The sequence below is a fragment of the Salmo salar genome, chromosome 01 (genome assembly GCF_965601325.2).
Source record: "Salmo salar chromosome 01, fSalSal1, whole genome shotgun sequence".
NCBI lineage: Eukaryota > Metazoa > Chordata > Actinopteri > Salmoniformes > Salmonidae > Salmo > Salmo salar.
Window position 1 is genome coordinate 131,649,366 of NC_138291.1, and position 17,382 is coordinate 131,666,747.

The window sequence follows — 17,382 nt, forward strand, 5'->3', positions numbered from 1 at the left end:
CCATGGCTAACTTCCAAGCAATGGGAATCTGTGGAAATCCCACAGCCCCCACACCACTAGAGGGATATCTTCAACCAACAACTTACCATCCTGAGACAAGGCCGAGTATAGCCCACGAAGATCTCTGCCACGGCACAACCCAAGGGGGGGTGCCAGTACTGAATGAAGAGGTTCCCCCCCTTCCAGGTTCCTGAGCCTGTGTAATTCAGGGTAGGAGCGTGAATTTGGTTTGTGTTTATATTTTATAATAAAAAAAATATAAACAAGTAATTAGTGTGATTTGTTCATCCAAAACATCTTTAGTTTTTGGTGTATTTTTATTATCCCGTACAGTAGGTGGCGGCATTACAACTTATGAGTATAGTCGGCCAATAAACCTCAGAGAAGAAGAAGATTACGTGAGGGACTTTTATTTGGAAAATGTCGGAAATTCCGTGACCTGGAAGTACTGTGTTAGCGTTGCTGAAGGTACGATGATGACGCTGGTGAAGAAAGATGGCAGCAGCTGGAAGAGCAATTGTGCAGGTATACAATATTTAAGAATAGAAAAACGTAGATTTGTTGCTTCATTTAGGGTATTGCTTGTGTATCCCACATTCTGTAGCCTATCAATTAATGCGTTAATGTTCGTTCTAGTTCAGTGCATGTCGGTAGACTGTTTGAAAGGGTAGTGCTAGCTAGTTTCATTCACTCATTTCTTACTCGCTCATCATTAATTCATATGATATTTCAAGAAAATGTAAACGCAATATATGAGTAGCCTAACTATGATTTTAATCCACCAGGCTGTGCGCCTTCACTCGCCACTTATAAAGTTTCCTAATCGCCTTAGTGACCCAAGACCCAATGGTAAATTTAAATTCTTCAACTCAAACTGTATATGAGTATGACATGCGACAGGCATCTTGCCTATACTTGAACAAATAGTGTGTAAAAACCATTGGTCACGTGCAGATTTTTGTACAAGTCCAGCACTAACACACATAATATAGCTAATCACCTGCTCATCAAGTTGGTTGAACCAGGTATTAGTGCTGGACTGGAACAAAAGCTACGCACGTTGGGAGAATCTCAATTGGACAAAAGTCAGTCCTCGACTCCTCCCTGACCTGGAGAGTGTCAATGTCAAAAGACGAATGGAGGACTGTCCTCCACCTTGAAACCCCCTTTGAATCAGCTGTTGAATACTCGAAGGAGAAAAGCATGCACATATTTTAAAATGATATGCTACTTATCCTTTTATCTATACTAATTTACACATATTTTGGGATTTCATCACTGTACACATAATTTGCATGATGACACGCAAGTTAAGGAGAGTCTCATTTAATACAAAAACATTTGTTTCCACATTCTCTCCTCCCCTCAGTTACTTTTGATGTTTTTCAAAAGGAAGAGAGGACGGAGGACAGAAGAGTAGAGCAAACCAATTGAGAATGTCCCATAGCCAACCTCTGGGATCAGGGTTGTGACCACCTATACCTATTGTAGCCTGGTGGTTCTAGACAGAGATTGGGTCTCCGTCTAGCAATATAACCCACCGTGCAACTTATTTACCAACCTGTGTTTCTATGCCTTTTTGGCGACGCTTTTCCCACTTTTGTTAGGCATATCTGTGGTCGGTGGACCGTTCTGATAAAGAATGCGTTGTTTGCACCCCGAGGGGTGCCCAGGAAACAATTCAATACAATTGTTAGATGCTACCACCCTCTCTCCTAATCACAACCAAACACGGATGTCAATGTTTGCATGCACATGCTTCATTCTACTTCTTGTCTGCTTCCTGTCTGCGGTAGCATGGTGCTCGTATTACAAGGTTGATTTAGCTAGGACAAACGGGTGTGAAACACAGACAGCTGTGCATGCGAAGTGAAAAGATAACATGAAATCCATGTTTGGTTTTGATTTGGAGGGGGGTGGTAGCATCTAACAATTGGATGTAATTATTTCCTGGGCACTGCTGGACGATCTCCTAATCAGAACCGATTACCCATATTCCTTTAGAAGTGGGTAAAGTATCGCCGCACAGGCAAGGTTCGGCAAATAACTGGCAATATGTTCTAAGACTAGAACTGGGGTCTAAACTGGGCTATACCTATTGTAACCTATTCAGTCCAAGAGGTGCTGAAAATGGGAGTTGCCGCAGCACAGCAGTCCAGTGGTACACATAGTTCACCTATGACCTCTGCACCATCACCCCTGATTCGCCTCCCGGGAACGTCGGATACCGCTGCAACTATCAGAGATCTTCCCCAGAGGTATCGAAGAAGGATAGTTGCTCCAGAGGAGATGGAATACATCCAGGTAAGATATGTACAGTCAACCACAATGGTGTTCAACCCCAGCTTCAGAGTTTAACAATACCACTACAGGTACATGTCATCATAGAAGATATAAATTAAAGTATTTTTCTGCTGTAACAGTCAACAATGTATTCATCTCTTACATTTTTTTTTTTTACAGCGTGGTGGACCAGAGTAACAGACATCTTCACTGATAACCTGCCAAACCATTCTCTGGATATTTGCTCAGTACTGTATAGCTTTTTAGGAGCATATCTGCCAGAGATTCCAATATAAAATGCACAAAGAAACATTTATCTCTAGATCCTGTTGGATCAGATCGCTGAAATGTTTATTTTTATGTTCAAGCAGTGTTGATAACCTCAAATGCTTTTTTGAATGTATTGTGATATGCGATGGGAAGTATGCAGATTCAAGCATTGTCTAGTTTTCTTCTAATAGCCTATGTATTATGCAAAGTAAAGTGAAAAACTGTAAACGCTCCATTGTCATGGCTATCAGTTATCTACCTGATAACAGCTACAGTGCCTTCAGAAAGTATTCTCACCCCTTCACTTTTTCCACATTTTGTTGTTACAGCCTGAATTTAAAATGGATTAAATGGAGATGTTTTCACTGATCTACACAATACCCCATAATGTGAAAGTGGAATTATGTTTATAGGAATGGTTACAAATGAAAAGCTTAATTGTCTCGAGTCAATAAGTAGTCAACCCATGTTATGGCAAGCCTAAAGTTCAGGAGTAAAAATGTGCTCAACAATCCACATAAGTTGCATGGACTCAACTTGTGTGCAATATTAGTGTTTAACATGATTTTTAAATGACTACCACATCTCTGTACCCCACACATACAATTATCTGTAAGATCCCTAAGTTGAGCAGTGAATTTCAAGCACAGATTCCACTTTGCGAACCAAGGTTTTCCTATGGTCTGCAAAGAAGAGCACCAATTGGTAGCGGGTGCAGTTATTAATTTTACACTTTGGATGGTGTATCAATACCCCCCAGTCACTACAAAGATAGTCGCCCTTTCTAACTCAGTTGCCACAGAGGAAGGAAACTGCTCAGGGATTTCACCATGAGGCCAATGGTGATTTTAAAACGGTTACAGAGTTTAATGGCTAATATGAGAGATTAACTGAGGATGGATCAACAACATTGTAGTTACTCCAAAATACTAACATAAATGACAGTGTGAAAAGAAGGAAGCCTCTACAGAATAAAAAATATTCCAAAACATGCATCATGTTTGCAATAAGGCACTAAAGTAATACTGCAAAAAAATGTGGCAATGAAATTAGTTTTTTGTCCTTAATACAAGTTTTAATGTCACGTGCACAAGTACAGTGAAATGCCATTCTTGCAAGCTCCAAACGCAACAATGCAGTAATCTACAAAGCATTATGTTTGGGACAAATCCAATACATTGCTGAGTTCCTCTCTTCATATCTTCAAGAATGGTGGTGCATCATGTTGTCATCGGCAGGGGAGTTTTTTTTATAAATAAGAAACAGAATAGAGCTAAGCATAGACAAAATCCTAGAGGAAAACCTGGTTCAGTCTGCTTTCCACCAGACATTGGGAGATTAATTCACTTTTCAGCAGGACATTAACCTAAAACACAAGGCCAAATGTTTTGACATAAATCTACTTGAAAATCTATGGTTGTCTAGCAATGATCAACAACCAACTTGACCGAGCTTGTACAAAGTTAACTCAGGGGGTGTGAATATTTATGTAAATTCATTTTCCAAAAAATGTCAAACATTTCTAAAAACACGTTTTCACTTTGTCATTATGGGGAATTGCGTGTAGATGGGTTAATAAAAAAAAATCATATTTAATACATTTTTAACTCGGGCTGTAACAATAAAATGTGGAATAAGTCAAGGTGTATGAATACTTTCTGAAGGCACTGGAGTTGCTTACCAGTGAATGTTCCTGAGTGGCCTGGTTTCAGTTTTGACTTAAATCAGCTTGAAAATCTATGGCAAGACTTGGAATTGGCTTTCGAGCAATGATCAACAACCAACTAGACAGAACCTGACAATTTTTTTTTAAGAATAATGGGCAAATATTTTTCATTACCGGTGTGCAAAGCTTTTGGAGACTTACCCAGAAAGACTCAGCTGTAATCGTTGCCAAAGGTGATTCTAACATGTATTGACTCAGGGGGTTGAATACTTATCTAATCAAGATACAGGTATATTAGTGTAATATTTTGGAGGGTGGGGGTACTTTTTCTTCCACTTTGACAGAGTATTTTGTGTATTTTGTGATCGTTTTCAAAAAAATGACATCCATTATAATCCCAATTTGTAATACAACAAAATGTGGAAAAAGTCAAGAGGTGTGAAGACTTTCTGAAGGCACTATATATATACTCCCTTCCATATGTGTTTGGACAGTGAAGCAAAATTGTTTTATTTGGCTCTATACTCCAACATTTTGGATTTGAGATCAAATGTTTCATATGAGGCAACAATACAGAATGTCACCTATTTATTTGAAGGTATTTTCATACATATCTGTTTTACCATTTAGAAAGGAAAACACTGTATCTAGTCCCCCAAGTGAATAAGTTGTGTATTTGGACAAATTTGCTTATAGGGTATTAAAGTAATCAAAAGTTTAGTATTTAGTCTCATATTCCTTGCACACAAGAGTCTTGTGGACTAACGCTCAAACTTGGCCTTCGTTAGAAAATACAGGGAGGCTTAATCTACCAACCAATCAATCATCTCCCACAACACCTTCCCCCTAACGCTCCCCTGTACGTGTCGTGTGCAGCTTTGTTTACAGAGCCACGGCTCACAGTCGTGTGATTCGCTAAAATTAAATTATAAAAAATACTTTACTCAGTAAGGTCACTCCCATAGAATTCTAATGTCACTCTTTGAATCGTTGATGTCACAGGTTTATATGTACTGTGCGTAATAGCCTGGAGACGAGGTTATGTTTTGCCCAATAGTAACTGTAATTTCCTTTTTAAGTGTTTCTAAACACTTTTTAATTCATGTTGATGCTGCCATGATTAAGAAAAATTGTGAATTAATCATGAATAATGATGAGTGAGAAAGTAACGGCGTCTACAAGAAAACATGCTAACCTCTCCCCAGTTTTGACTACTTTAACCCTTTACTCTCCTATCTGTATCAGGGTTGAAAATGGCAGATTTGGGCACCGATAAGCACCTTAATTGGAACGTAGTGGCTGTACAGTAACATGCTATACATGACAGAACTCAGGCTCTGCACTTCACAGCGCTGAATGAGTTTTGACTGACAGCCGTTCTGAACTTGAGCACGCAACAAGAAGTTGCCCCCATCCCTCCCAGGAATTGGGCAACTTTTTTGTCTGAGTGAGGGAATTGCTGTATTTTGAAAGATGAGACGTTGAGGATTAAAATAAATACCTCTGATGTCATACAAGCAAGCCAAACACCCGTGAGTCCAAATGTACACTTCACATTTCCATATCATAAACATGTCATATACAGTGTCAAAGTTTATGATCACTATGATGTAGTTACAAGATGACATAGCATCATACCCTGGGTTGTTCTAAACAGAATGAGCCTACTTTAGTCTATTGTGAAGAAACTTCACTGTGGAACACGCACCTGAATGCACTCGACTCATTTTTGTGCGCACCAAAATTACGATTAGTTTCCCTGAATTGCATTGTGAAAGCTTTAATACGTATTTTATAACAAAGCTAGTCATGTTGGCAGTAGAACAAGCTTTCAAATTATGACCACCTGACCCAGATTGCGATTTCAAATGGGCTGTTTTTCGATTGCGTAAACAACCATAATTGTGTGATGGTGGGGATGCAGGGTTGTGTTCCAAACAAATAAACTGTTTCCTTGTTAGTTCCTCAACAGCACAGCTAGGAGAGCTCAAAAAAGCACCTTTTATAGTTTAAGTTTCTTCTTTGAGTCATAAACGTGCATTGAAATTACTTAGGGAACTGTGAAAACTTTGGAGTGGTGTGTGCCCACTTGGAGACACCAGGTAGTCTTCACTCAAACCCTTGTGATTTTTTTGTCTTATGTTGCACCTAACCCAAATTTTACAGGAATATTGTTATGTTGCTGTATGTATTGAGAGTATTTTAAGATTTCGATATCAAATGCGGCAAAATGTAAAATGCACATAAAATGAAATGGTATAATTTTTTATTTTACTAGGCAAATCAGTTAAGAACAAATTGTTATTTACAATGACGGCACACACCGGACGACGCTGGGACAATTGTGCGCCGCCTTATGGGACTCCCAATCACGGCAGATTGTGATACAGCCTGGAATCGAACCAGGGTGTCTGTAGCGACACCTCTAGCACTGAGATGCAGTGCCTTAAACCACTGCGCCACTCGGGAGCCCAAATGTTTGGGTTGAACTGTTGTCCTCAACTTTGGTCTAATAATTTTGCCATAATCTCCAATTGCTACCATGCTTATGTGTTTTATATTTCTTCTGTAAGAAAGTTCAATTTAGCACTATCCATGTAGGCCAATTCCCACGAGTGTAAAGGGTTAATACACTATGTGAATTTGTCCAAATACTTGACTTCTTCAAATGGGGGGGGGGGGGGGGTGTACTAGATACATAAAGTGCTTTAAGTTCTAAATGGTAAAACAGATACAGTATGTATGAAAATACCTTCATAAAAGCAGACATTCTGTAATTTCTGCATTTCACATTAACATCTGCTAACCATGTGTATGTGACAAATAAAATTGGATGTTGCCTAATATGAAATGTTCTCTCTAATCTAAAATGCTGGAGTATAGAGCCAAATGTAACATTTTAGCAGCACTGTCCAAATACATATGGAGGAGTGTATTAGTCATTTCAGTCCAGCCTTGACCGGCTTCAACTTTAGCCTAAACTTAATTTGGTGACTTGATTCATTGAGGAACATTTTGTCCTAAGGGCTTTCTCCATCATAACAAATTTGGAGACGACCTGGTAGAGAACAAGTTTAACAGAAATTATACAAAGCAAGAGTTTTAATTAAAAAAATGCAATTGTACACTACATTAAGTAATGTACAAACCTAATTCACAATATGCAGAATGTTTATGAAGTTCATACAAAACAGGTTGGCATTCCATTGAAATAGGTACTTCATCTACAGTATGAAAATGTGTCTTAAGTCTTACAATTAAATTCTAGCACAACCTCTAGCTAAGTAAAAAGACTGATAAAAAAAATGGTGATACCCTCAATTAAAATAATGTTTGTCTGCCATTGTAATTACCCTGACCGAAATCCACACACCCTTCTTCAGGTTAATAACCACCTGTCGATAAAAAAACCCAGGTAATTAGATCTACATACAGTCCTACACATTTCATTGTTGGTAATGATTAATTCAGGCCCACTCGTATGCTCTGTTCTTTAGAAAGGTGAGAAGTGAGAACAATTTCCTTGTCATGTTTGTTACAGTCAAGGATTCATTAACCAAAGGATCCAAAACTACAGCAAGGCTGCTGGCACACATATTAGCAAAGGTTTGACTTGGTGGGAAAACTAACCAGTATCAAACCAAGTCTCCAGCCCTATTTCCATATATCCAGAGCTAAATGTTGGACAGTTGGCTCCAAAAATAACATTTGGTTTGGTATACCAGTTATTGGATTCAAACCTAACACAGTATTTGGTTTGGTATACTAAAGGTGAAGGTGCTGCAAGGGAAGCATTCAGCTTACATTATCTTATGTTTTGACTGTAGAACAGCACAGTTGGTTCTGTGGGTTTAGATGAATTCAGTCCATTTACATTGGGTGTTATGATTCACTTTGATGTATCCCTATCCATTTCAACACTGGATGGTCTCAAGGAAAATAGAACAGCTTGTATATTGGGCTCATATGGTGACATCTATGATATACTACAGTACAACCAAAGACATTCCTACTACACCAATAAATGTCCCAAATAATGAACACTAGGAACTACAACCAGGTGGAGTCTCACACTGCATTATTGGTGTCAGTATATAATGTTCCAGGTGGTCTTATGCCACCATTCATAAAGCTTTCCAAAATACTACACAATGGCCTGGATTCAATCAAAGACATGTTGTATACAAGTGCACAGTGCTTGACATTTAAAATAATTTCCTCATGAGTCGACATCTTCAGCGTTTTACCGTGAATGCGATCTTCATTGTCTGTAGTGAAATGGGCTTGTCTACAACGCATCTCTGATTGAATCCTGGTCAATGCCATTATCACTTGCCATAAGCATGTAAATTGCAAAAACATTTCCAAAATGTTATGCCACATCTTTACATGCCTCATGACAAAGATTATCGGCATAAAAAAGCACAGCATGCCTGTCGCAAGCACTATAACACATCACACTGACTTCTTAAAGGCTTTACAAATGACTGCGTATAACACCACCAAACTAATCCCTTTTCTGATATATCCAGGGTCGTGTTCATTAGGCACCAAATGGATTGAAACAGGGAGGGAATTTTCACTTTCCGTTGCAAAGCGGTTTAAAACGCTCTCCGTTGCGTACTCTAATGAACATGACCCAGGTCTCTCAGGCACAGCTTCAGGGGTCTGCTCTTTCTATAGTCCTCCTCAGCCTTCCTCCTCTTCATACGCTTCAATGAAATCGGCAATGGTCTCCACCACGTAATCTGGCACGAAGTCCTTCCGCTCGGGGTCGTCACTGTCCTTGTAGCCGTGCGCATCCTCTAGAGTGGACACTCCGGTCAGGGTGAGCATGGTGTCCAGGCCACAGTTAGCCCCAAACAGGATGTCAGTCTCCAGGCGGTCACCCACCATGAGGGACTGGCCGGGGTCCAGGTTGAACTGGCTGGCGATGCACTCGAACATGAAGCAGCTGGGCTTCCCGATCACCGTGGCTTTCCTGCTGCTGGCTGTCTCCACAGCGGCCGTGAGGCTTCCTGAACCTGAGGGAGAGGAGGAAGTGGCGCTAGAGAGTCAGGGAAGATTACCAGTTACTACCTTTTCAATGTTTAACTTGTAAACGGCATACTGTCGTACAGCAGTGGTCAGAAACCTTCATTCTTATGGTTTCCAAGCTTTTGTTCCAGCCTAGCATGAATATTCCTGATTCAGCAATACAATTCTGCAATGCTATGACTTGGGGATTTTTTGAAGTCACACTAAAAATAATCCAAAACAAAAAATGTATTTGTAATGCCTGTTGTCAACTGGAGCTGCTTGATATTTGTATTGTCAAGTAAAATAAAACCAATTGGTGAACTGCACTGCTATTCAACAGAGCTTACATTTATTTGATGTCTTATCAAGGTACAGTCAGCACAGGTGACCACTTCGCCAGACAGTGAGGAAATGCCCAAAACAACCTTTGTCAGGGTTCAATTTATAAACAACATTATGAGTAGTATCCTTCATTTCATGAACAGAGCAGCACATGTGTTGCTGGGAGCAAAAACAGGTCGAGTTGCACTTCACACGGCATTCAAAGCCATTCTACACAACTGCCCATGTCTACCAAATACTGACAACACATCTCTCTGATACAAACTGTAATTGTTTAACCAACAGGTGTGCTCAACCAACCTAGTGCGCTGTGAAAAGTTTGCATGACAGGTCACAATGAATGTGGATTCTGTATGTCCAGGCCCCACAGGGCTAAAATGTAGTAAACCCTTTCTACATGGTTTCCCTATTCACCCTGTTACATTGAGGTGAAATTGAAGTAGATAATATTTACCTTGCACAGGTCCCCTGGGCAACTACAGGATGTGCAAGCTTTCGTTCCAGCCCAGCACTTACACACCTGATTCAACTAATCATGATTAGTAGGTGTCCAAATCATTAAGGACTTAAAATGGTCCACACACACGCAGTCGTTATAGAAGACACGACAGCGCCTCTTCCCCCTCAGGAGGTTGAAAAGGTTTGGCATGGGCCATCAAATCCTCAAAAAGTTATACAGCTGTACCATTGAAAACATCTTGACTGGCTGCATCACTGCTTGGTATGGCAATAGCACTGCTCTCGATCGCATGGTGCTACAGAGGGTGGTGCGGACAGCCCAGTACATCACTGGGTCCAAGCTCCCTGCCATCCAGGACCTCCATATCAAGCGGTGTGAAAGGAAGGCCTGGAAAATCAGTATCCAGCCACCCAAGCAATAAACTGTTCTCTCTGCTTCCACATGGCAAGTGGTACCGGTGCATCAAGTCTGACACCAACAGGCTCATGAACAGCTTCTATCCCCAAGCCATAAAACTGCTAAATAGCTAACAAAATGGCTACATGGACTGAGTTGACCCTGAGTTGCACCGTATCTATGCACACTCACACACACACACCATAATTTGCTCACACATAATATACATTTTTCTGACTACACACACAATCATCATATACGCTGCTGCTACTCTATTATATCCTGATGCCTAGTCAACTTACCCCTATACATATCTACCTCTATCAAACCTACCGCTTTGTGGCAATGCGTAGTTCATACTAGAGATATCACCTTTGATACCGGAGCTCAGAGGCATGCATAGAAATCGCTAAGCAGCCAACTTCGAAGCATTGTGCCAATGCGTGCATCACTTTATCAGAAGTATGTCATCAATGATGTCCAAAGCTTCGTTTGATCACGTGCTTTTTCAAACAGTTTGTTACAAAATGTGAGATCCCATTGATTTCACAGTGGCTCTGGTGCTTTCTTTGACTCCAAGCTGCTTTCAAACACTGGCTTCTACTGGACACCATACTTAAAAATATAGGTAGCTTAACTGGTAGAGTAGGGAACTATGGGACATTAAGGGATGTGAGGGTATGAGGTCAAATCCCGTTAAAGACATACTATTTTGAAAAAAAAAAAAAAAAAAGTGGAACCAGACTTTCTGCACTGTTATTCAATTAATTTGTTTTATTTAATATAGTATAAGCTTCTGTCTTAAGCATCCTAAATAATGCCATAGATGGGAAGAAAAGCATTTCCCTACACCATCAATAACATCTGCTAAATATGTGACCAATAAAATTTGAAATTCATTTAAAACAAAAAAAGTAAACTATTAAGGCAAAATGGAATTCCAACTGATTATAAGCTACTAAAGCCAACAACTTACCGCTGCGCCACAGAGTTTCAATGAAAACGGGAGAGAAAAAACATCTGATAATCAAACGCAGCTATTTATTGCTGACCAGCAGACGTCACTAGTGCACATTGAGAAGGGATAGTGAAGCTCCGAGTAATTAACTGTTTTTTGCACAATTTGGTGAAAGCGGCAAAGCCTTCAGAAAGCCTGTTTCCCATCGCTAGTTCATACATGCATAGTCTATGAGCAGAATTACTGTTTACCTCAATTAGCCACAAAATCCCTAGTTTGAAAGTGACTGTTTTCTGGAAGCTGTGCAGAGCAATTTACCCTACATTTCCCACCCCATGTGGGCCAGCCCCTTAACCATTCGAGTTCTAGCCAATGAGCTTCAGCCCCCTCGCATATAGTACACCATTTTCAGGGGGGCCACTTTTGGCTCATGAGTGCTACTTTCAGAACTACTTGCTAATAAGTACAAAACAGTAGTGGAGAATCTCTTTAAAAATCAGCTGTACTAGTGCTGGGTAGGAACAAAAGCCAGCAGGACCCTCACTAGTGACACACCTACCTGGTGTTATTCTGCCTCCTCGCAGTGGGTGCCAAGGGTCAGGGTCAGTGGCCAGAAACAGGCACTCAGTATTCTGTAAGTAGCAGCAGGCTTTGGCCAGTTTTATGAAATCAAATTTCTCGTCATATCCCACCAGCACTGCCTTTACGTCTGGGTCCAACGGGTAGTCGTAAATGGTCCCAGTAGGTGCGTCAGTGTCCTCCTCCACTATGGGAACCCCAGCCTCCCGTAGCTCCTTCACAACGCCCTGGCACCCTATGACATACACCTTACCCTGCAACTTCGCCACGTCTCGCAGATAAGCCGCAGAGCAGTACGCCGAGCTGAATATCTCCTCCTCTGCGACATCAGTGAACCCCAACCGGATAAACTTCGTCACGTAACTCGCTCTGGGCCTAGTACAGTTGTTGGTGATGAAGAATACCTTTTTGCCTTGCTGTTTCAGTAGCGTCACCACTTCTGGTGCGCCTGCCACTACAGTTTCGCCATTCCAGATGACTCCGTCGCAATCAAAAAGGACGTTGAGCTTGGAGTCGAGGAGTTCTCTGATTTGGGAACCCCTGATTTTGTGACACCCTCTGCTACTCACCAGCCCAGCCATTCTGAACGCTGCGTTGAGGAACAACCTCGCGTGTGGTTGTCTACGAAATATATGATTACGCCACTCAAATAGGACGAACTACGACAGTTAGTTCCCTGCAATTCTAGTTCCACCACACGTGTGCACAACGGTGATAAATGGATATTATATTACATGAAACTGAAACGTCCGTCTTTTATACAGCTCATTCTATTCGTTTCATTGGCGCTGGCATTTAAGACCCACCCACCAAGCATATTTTGCAATAACACGGCGCTTCCTCTTTAACCATTTGCCCTATTGACCGGTGATTACCGTTTACAACATTGAGTTGTAACACTCCTGACAACTTGCGGAGACAGTGAAACTTGCCCGTTACAGTTAATGTGCGGCTAAGCCATATTGGTAGAGGTATAACGCGTCGCGGTTCCAGGGACGTCACTGCAAAGAAAATCCAATATGGTTGCCAACGCAATGCCATATATGGACATGTGTATGTGACGTCGAACTCAGTAGCTCTACTCTCATTGGTCCTAAAGATTTGTTTAAGTGTTTTGCATGTAGCTTGCAACACAGACGTCAACGCATCATGGATGAGATCAAAGGATCATCAGCAATGGGTACAGATAGATGGCTAGATATATAGCTAGTTAGTTTGCAACAACAAAAATATTTCCTTTTTTTTTTATATAAAAAAGCTAATCTGAATGCCATGCACAGGAGTTCTATTCACAAAACGATCAGCTGGCGATTGTTTAGTTTATTAGCTAGCTACAAATAGTTAGATGGGTGATGCATATTTAGGGGAAAGAGTGCTAGAAGTGGTTTTATATTACATTGATCTGCACATATTCCTAGGTACCTGCCTGTACCTATAGTGCAGAGATAAGCAGTGTCTTGCAAGTCAAGATCAGAGCTACAGCAAGTTTGTTTTGAGACCTAGCTAGGTAGCACAAAAACTGTGTGTACCAATACCAATTTAAAATACAAAAACAACACACCACAACCAGACATGTCCTTAATCCCACCTGGTCTATCAGAGACCAAGATGGAGCTACAGGCATATTGGTTACATCTTTACAATACTTCCAGATCTACACAACAAGTTTCTAAGGGCTACTGGTTTATTTGTGTTTCAGGGATTAGTGCCAATGGACCAAGACCCTGGACTCTCAGTCCAGGCCCAGATCAACACTGCATTTATTTGGTCTAACGGCAAACACTACAATAACAAGAGACTATCTGTGCTGTAGTAGGCCTGCCTATACTAGGGTTAGTAGGGATTAGGCTTTCCTGACCTGTCACGGGGTGTGCAGGAATATGTCCCAGCCAACACTATGAGGGCTAATACACTGGAGGGTTTGTAAGTGTTGGGCTTGACCCCCACTGCTTACCGCTCAGCTCCATATGGTGTCTAATGTCCTGTTGCAGGTAAGCATGCTATATAATTACTCTACAGCATAGCTACAGGTATAAGAGCAGGTATGCCATCCAATTGCAGTCGATGTACTCATAATATACAGGAGAACTATCGCCTTATGGTGAGAATAGCCGTGTTGCAAGCACAGCTTCAGATGCAATCGTTAGGCAAGGGCAATCGGTTCTCCCCATTTAGCAACGAGTCGGAGTCAGAGGCCAAGCATATTCAGGTCTCTCCTCCACCCGTTACGGGGTTTGAGCCACCAAAGCCTCCCACCATTAGCTCTGACAAATTGAAAACCCTAGTCATTGGCGACTCCATTACCCGCATGTTAGACTTGAAAAGAATCATCCAGCGATCATACACTGTTTTAAAGGGGGCAAGGCTACCAAAGTAAAGGCTAATCTGAAGATGGTGCTGGCTAAGGCTAAAACTGCCGAGTGCAGAGAGTATAGGGATACTGTTATCCACTTCGGCACCAACGATGTTAGGATGAAGGTCACCAAGAGCAACAGAGATCACCAAGAGCAACATAGCTTCAGCGTGTAAATTAGCTAGAAAGATGTGTCAGCATCGAGTAATTGTCTCTGGGCCCCTCCCAGTTAGGGGGAGTGATGAGCTCTACAGCAGAGTCTCACAACTCAATCGCTGGTTGAAAACTGTTTTCTGCACCTCCCAAAAGATAGAATTTGTAGATAATTTGCCCTCTTTCTGGGACTCACCCACAAACAGCACCAAGCCTGCTGAGGAGTGACGGACTCCATCCTAGCTGGAGGGGTGCTCTCATCTTATCTATCAACATAGACAGGGCTCTAACTCCTCTAGCTCCACAATGAGATAGGGTGCAGGCCAGGCAGCAGGCTGTTAGCCACCCTTCCAGCTCAGTGGAGTCTGCCACTAGCACAGTGAGTGTAGTCCGCTCAGCTATTCTCGTTGAGACCGTGTCTGTGCCTCAATCTAGGTTGAGTAAAACTTAACATGGCGGTGTTAGCCTTATCAATCTCACTGGAATAAAGACCTCCTCCATTCCTGTCATTATTGAAAGATATTGTGATATCTCACTTCTCAAAATAGGGCTACTTAATGTTAGATCCCTCACTTCCAAGGCAGTAATAGTCAATGAACAAATCACTGATCATAATCTTGATGTGATTGGCCTGATTGAAACATGGCTTAAGCCTGATGAATTTACTGTGTTAAATGAGGCCTCTCCTCCTGGTTACACTAGTGACCATGTCCCCCGCGCATCCCACAAAGGCGGAGGTGTTGCTAACATTTACGACATCAAATTTCAATTGACCCCGCCCTAAAAATTACATAATTTTTGTCTTTTAAACTTCTAGTCATGAAATCTATGCAGCCTACTCAATCAATTTGAATAGCTACTGTTTACAGGCCTCCTGGGCCGTATACAGCATTCCTCACTGAGTTCTCTGAATTCCTATCAGACCTTGTAGCCATGGCAGATAATGTTGTAATTTTTGGTGACTTTAATATTCACATGGAAAAGTCCACATACCCACTGCAAAAGGCTTTCGGAGCCATGATTGACTCTGTGGGTTTGATCCAACATGTCTCCAGACCTACTCATTGCCACAGTCATACATATTGTGGATCTAAATGTTTTTCCTCATAATCCTGGACTATCGGACCACCTTCTTATTACGTTTGGAAACGCAACAAATAATCTGCTCAGACCCCAACCAAGTATCATCAAAAGCCGTGCTATAAATTCTCGGACAACCCAAAGATTCCTAGATGCCCTTCCAGACTCCCTCCACCTACCCGAGGACGTCGGAGTACTGAGGATCTAAATGTAACCTTGCTTAATACCCTAGATGCAGTCGAAAACATTTGTTACAAGAAATTTGCTCCCTGGTATACAGAAATACCCGAGCCCTGAAGCAAGCTTCCAGAAAATTGGAATGGAAATGCCACACAACCAAACTGGATGTCTTCCAACTAGCTTGGAAAGACAGTACCGTGCAATATCAAAGAGCACTAACTGCTGCTTGATCATCCTATTTTTTTCAACCTAATTGAGGAGAATAAGTACAATCCCCCCAAAAAATGTGATACTGTCGCAATGCTAACTAAAAAGCAGCATTCAACAAGAGAGGATGGCTTTCACTTCAGCAGTGATGAATTCATGAAAAATCATGATCATTAGAAAGCAAATTACAGACTCCACTTTGAACCTGCGTATTTCTCCAAAGCTCAGTTGCCCTGAGTCTGCACAGAACTGCACCTAGGATCAATGGAGACAGTCAAGTTGTTTAATCCTGTATGTATCTCTTGACACATTCATGAAAATAGTCATGGCCTCTAAACCCTCAAGCTTGGGGTGGCAGGTAGACTAGTGGTTAGAGCATTGGGCCAGTAACCGAAAGGTTGCTGAATCAAATCCCCGAACTGACAAGGTAAAATAAATCTGTCGTTCTACCCCTGAAAAAGGCAGTTATGTTTCCCGGAAGGCCGTCATTGTAAATAAGATGTTCTTAACTGACGTGCCTAGTTATATAAAGGTTAAAAAGCTGCACACTGAACCCTATTCCAACAAAAAATGATCTGCCTGTATCGAATCTCCCATTCCTCTCACTCATGAAGGTGGTAAATGACCTGTCCTCGTGCTATCTAGACCTTAGTGCTGCTTTTGACACGATCGATCACCACATTCTTTTGGAGAGATTAGAAACCCTAATAGGTCTACACGGACAAGTTCTTGCCTTGTTTCGATCTTATCTGTCGGAAAGACATCAGTTCGTCTCTGTGGATGGTTTGTCCTCTGACAACACACAGCTGTACATTTCGATGAAACATGGTGAAGCCCTAAAATTGCCTAACCTGGAAGCCTGTGTTTCAGACAAAAGGAAGTGGATGGCGGCAAATGTTTTACTTTTAAACCTCTCTCTCCGATTTGGTCCTGCTGTACATACCTACACATACGCAACGTTCACAAGACGCAGGCCTCATTATTGTCCCTCTAAGCAAACAGCTGGAGGCAGGTCTTTCTCCTATAGAGCTCAATTTTTATGGAATGGTCTGCCTATCCATGTGAGAGACGCAGACTCGGTCTCGACCTTTAAGTCTTCACTGAAGACTAATCTCTTTAGTAGGTCCTATGATTGACTGTAGTCTGGCCCAGGGGTGCGAAGGTGAGCAGCAAGGCACTGGACCAACGAACCACCCTTGCTGTCTCTGCCTGGCCGGCTCTCCTCTCTCCACTAGGATTCTCTGCCTCTGACCCTATTACAGGGGCTGAGTCACTGGCTTGCTAGTGCTCTTCCATGCCGTCCCTAGGAGGGGTGCATCACTTGAGTGGGTTGAGTCACAGACGTGATCTTCCTGATAACATATAATGATGCCGGAGGGGACGGCTGCCATTTTACGGTCTCCTAATCAACTGTGCTATTTTGTTTGTTGTTGGAA

General features: G+C 41.7%; 2 protein-coding genes across 3 annotated transcripts; one reads left to right on the forward strand and one right to left on the reverse strand.

Annotated features, from left to right (window-relative positions):
* Window positions 1-411: 411 nt before the first annotated feature.
* Window positions 412-4,939, forward strand: LOC106560613 (alpha-ketoglutarate dehydrogenase component 4). 2 transcript variants are annotated; one of them, XM_014123662.3, is made up of 4 exons: window positions 412-525; window positions 786-849; window positions 2,114-2,304; window positions 2,464-4,939. In XM_014123662.3, exons 1-4 carry the CDS (start codon window positions 496-498, stop codon window positions 2,479-2,481), a joined length of 303 nt encoding a protein of 100 aa, XP_013979137.1. In that variant the 5' UTR covers window positions 412-495; the 3' UTR covers window positions 2,482-4,939. The 2 variants fall into 2 exon arrangements, with proteins under 2 accessions (XP_013979137.1, XP_013979146.1); XM_014123671.3 differs by lacking the exon at window positions 786-849 and having other exon boundaries at window positions 423-525.
* A 2,367-nt stretch (window positions 4,940-7,306) lies between these two features.
* On the reverse strand, window positions 7,307-12,685 carry pdxp (pyridoxal (pyridoxine, vitamin B6) phosphatase). Its single transcript, NM_001173646.1, has 2 exons — window positions 11,954-12,685; window positions 7,307-9,243 (listed from the first exon to the last, which is right to left on the reverse strand). Exons 1-2 carry the CDS (start codon window positions 12,552-12,554, stop codon window positions 8,909-8,911), a joined length of 936 nt encoding a protein of 311 aa, NP_001167117.1. The 5' UTR covers window positions 12,555-12,685; the 3' UTR covers window positions 7,307-8,908.
* Between the last annotated feature and the right edge of the window lie 4,697 nt (window positions 12,686-17,382).